General features: G+C 39.7%; 1 protein-coding gene across 1 annotated transcript in view; it reads right to left on the reverse strand.

Moving 5' to 3' along the window:
• The window catches only part of LOC107569543 (NACHT, LRR and PYD domains-containing protein 12-like), a 28,072-nt gene that overhangs the window by 19,690 nt on the left and 6,193 nt on the right, over positions 1–2,189 (reverse strand). Inside the window, exon 5 of the mRNA XM_016255661.1 lies at positions 1,360–1,530. Within this exon, the coding sequence (XP_016111147.1) occupies positions 1,360–1,530 (171 nt within the window). The remainder of the gene's footprint in view (positions 1–1,359; positions 1,531–2,189) is intronic.

Raw genomic sequence — 2,189 nt, forward strand, 5'->3', positions numbered from 1 at the left:
GGCCAGGCCAGGCCCCCCCCCCCCACCCCCACCCAAAAACACACACGCACACACTCGTGCCCCCTCAAAAATAACGAGTGCATGACGGCCCTGCTAAGGGGCCCAAAGTGTGCCAAGAAAACATCCCCCACACCAATACACCACCATCAGGTTGAACTGTTGAGCCAATGCCTATTGTAGTCTAACTTTCCTGTTATTAGCTGACTGAAGTGGCACTCAGTGTGCTCTTCTGCTGCTGCAGCCTATCTGCAGCAAGGTTTAACATGTTACATGTTCAGAGATGCTTTGCTTTTCTACATTCGCTGGTATTAACAAGCGCTTATTTGAGTTTCTTTAGACTTTCTATTAACTTGAACCAGTCTAGCCATTTTCCTCTGACCTCTGTCATCAACAAGGCATTTTCACACAGATCTGCCGCACACTGATTTTTTTCTTTTTCTTTTCAGACCCTTCTCTGAAAACATGTTTTTTCATGAAAATGCCAGTAGATCAGCAGTTTATGAAATACTCCAGCATGTCTGGCACTAACAATCATGCCACATTCAAAATCACTTAAATCACTTAATCACTTTTTTTTTCTTCCACATTCTGATGCTTGGCTTAAAATTCAGCAGATCCTCTTGACCCTGTCTACATGGCTAAATGCATGCTGTTATATGATTAGCTTATTAGACATTTGCATTAATGACCTATGGAACAGGTTTACATGAAGTGGCCAGTGAGTGTACATGTATATTTTAAACAGAAAAATTTAAATACCTCAGTATGTTGAGCTGACAGTTTGGACTCTTCAGTCCAGCACAGAGCAGTTTCACTCCTGAATCCTGGAGGTCATTGTTACTCAGGTTCAGCTCCCTCAGGGGGGAGTCTGGTGATTGTAGAGTTAAAGCCAAACTTTCACAACACTGATCAGTGAGATTACAGCTGGCCAATCTAAACAGGGTAAAATAATTCATTACATACACACTGTGTGAACAGAAAATAATGTCTCATGTTTCTTAGAAGAAGGTGTCTGCATATAACACGAATGTAAAATGTTTACATCTCACTGTGATACTCAGTTATCTTGTTTAATAGTTATGATAACAACCTCATATGTGGGATAAATTAATGGCCACATTATCACCTTGTTTTCATCCATTTTTTTATGTATTTTAATAGCTCTTGACCATAAAGCACTCATGAATTACAGTAAGTGATTACAAGTGGAAGAAAACTTGAATTATATAAACACAAAAACACATGAAAGAATCTGCTAGCTGTATTTATAAAACTAGAATATATATATATATATATATATATATATATATATATAATCACACATTATTATTAAAATTTGATTCAGTGTGAAAGCCAAACCTCAGTATGTTGAGTTGACAGTTTGAACTCTTCAGTCCAGCACAGAGCAGCTTCACTCCTGAATGCTGCAGGTGATTTTTACTCAGGTCCAGCTCTCTCAGGGAGTTTGATGATTGTAAAACGGAAGTAACAGTGTTACAGCACTGATCAGTGAGTTTGCAGTCAGCCAATCTAAACAGGGTAATGAGAAATAATTCATTACATACACAATGCATAGCTAGAAATTGATGTTTGAGAGCATTTGATGCATTGTCTCATGTTTTTGATAAGAAGGTGTCTGCATAGAACATGAATGTGAAGGTTACATCCCAATATTGTATGAAAGAAATGATAACTTCATATGTGGAGTAATTGATGATTTATTAATCACCACATTATCATCATGTTTGTCACGAATTCGGTCCATGGACTTCCGTTTATTCACCACCAGAGGTCACCCTTTCCTTTACATTGACTCTCGCACAAAACAATACTGTTGCATAGCACCCCAGACTACATATCCCATCATTCATTGCACGGTTTGCACACTGCACTCACTGCACTGATTGCACTCATTGCACTCAGCTGTTTATTATCACCTTACTCGCTATATAACACCCACTCAAACTACCATTCTCTGCTGAGTATTGTTTAGCCCGTACCCCGTTCCTAGTCTCTGTGTTTTCCTTGTTTTGCCTTGCCTGTTTTCGCGGTTTCGGATCTTTGCCCGTTTTCCCTGGATTTATCCCTCTAGTCTCGCCCCTGTGATTCTGTCTGCCGATCGTCGACCTACGCTAGCCCTAGGACTATTCTTGTGTTTTGCCCACCATATACCTGTCTGCCATTATCTG

The sequence above is a fragment of the Sinocyclocheilus grahami genome, unplaced genomic scaffold (genome assembly GCF_001515645.1).
Source record: "Sinocyclocheilus grahami isolate Dianchi unplaced genomic scaffold, SAMN03320097.WGS_v1.1 scaffold1356.1, whole genome shotgun sequence".
In the NCBI taxonomy this organism is placed as follows: Eukaryota; Metazoa; Chordata; class Actinopteri; order Cypriniformes; family Cyprinidae; genus Sinocyclocheilus; species Sinocyclocheilus grahami.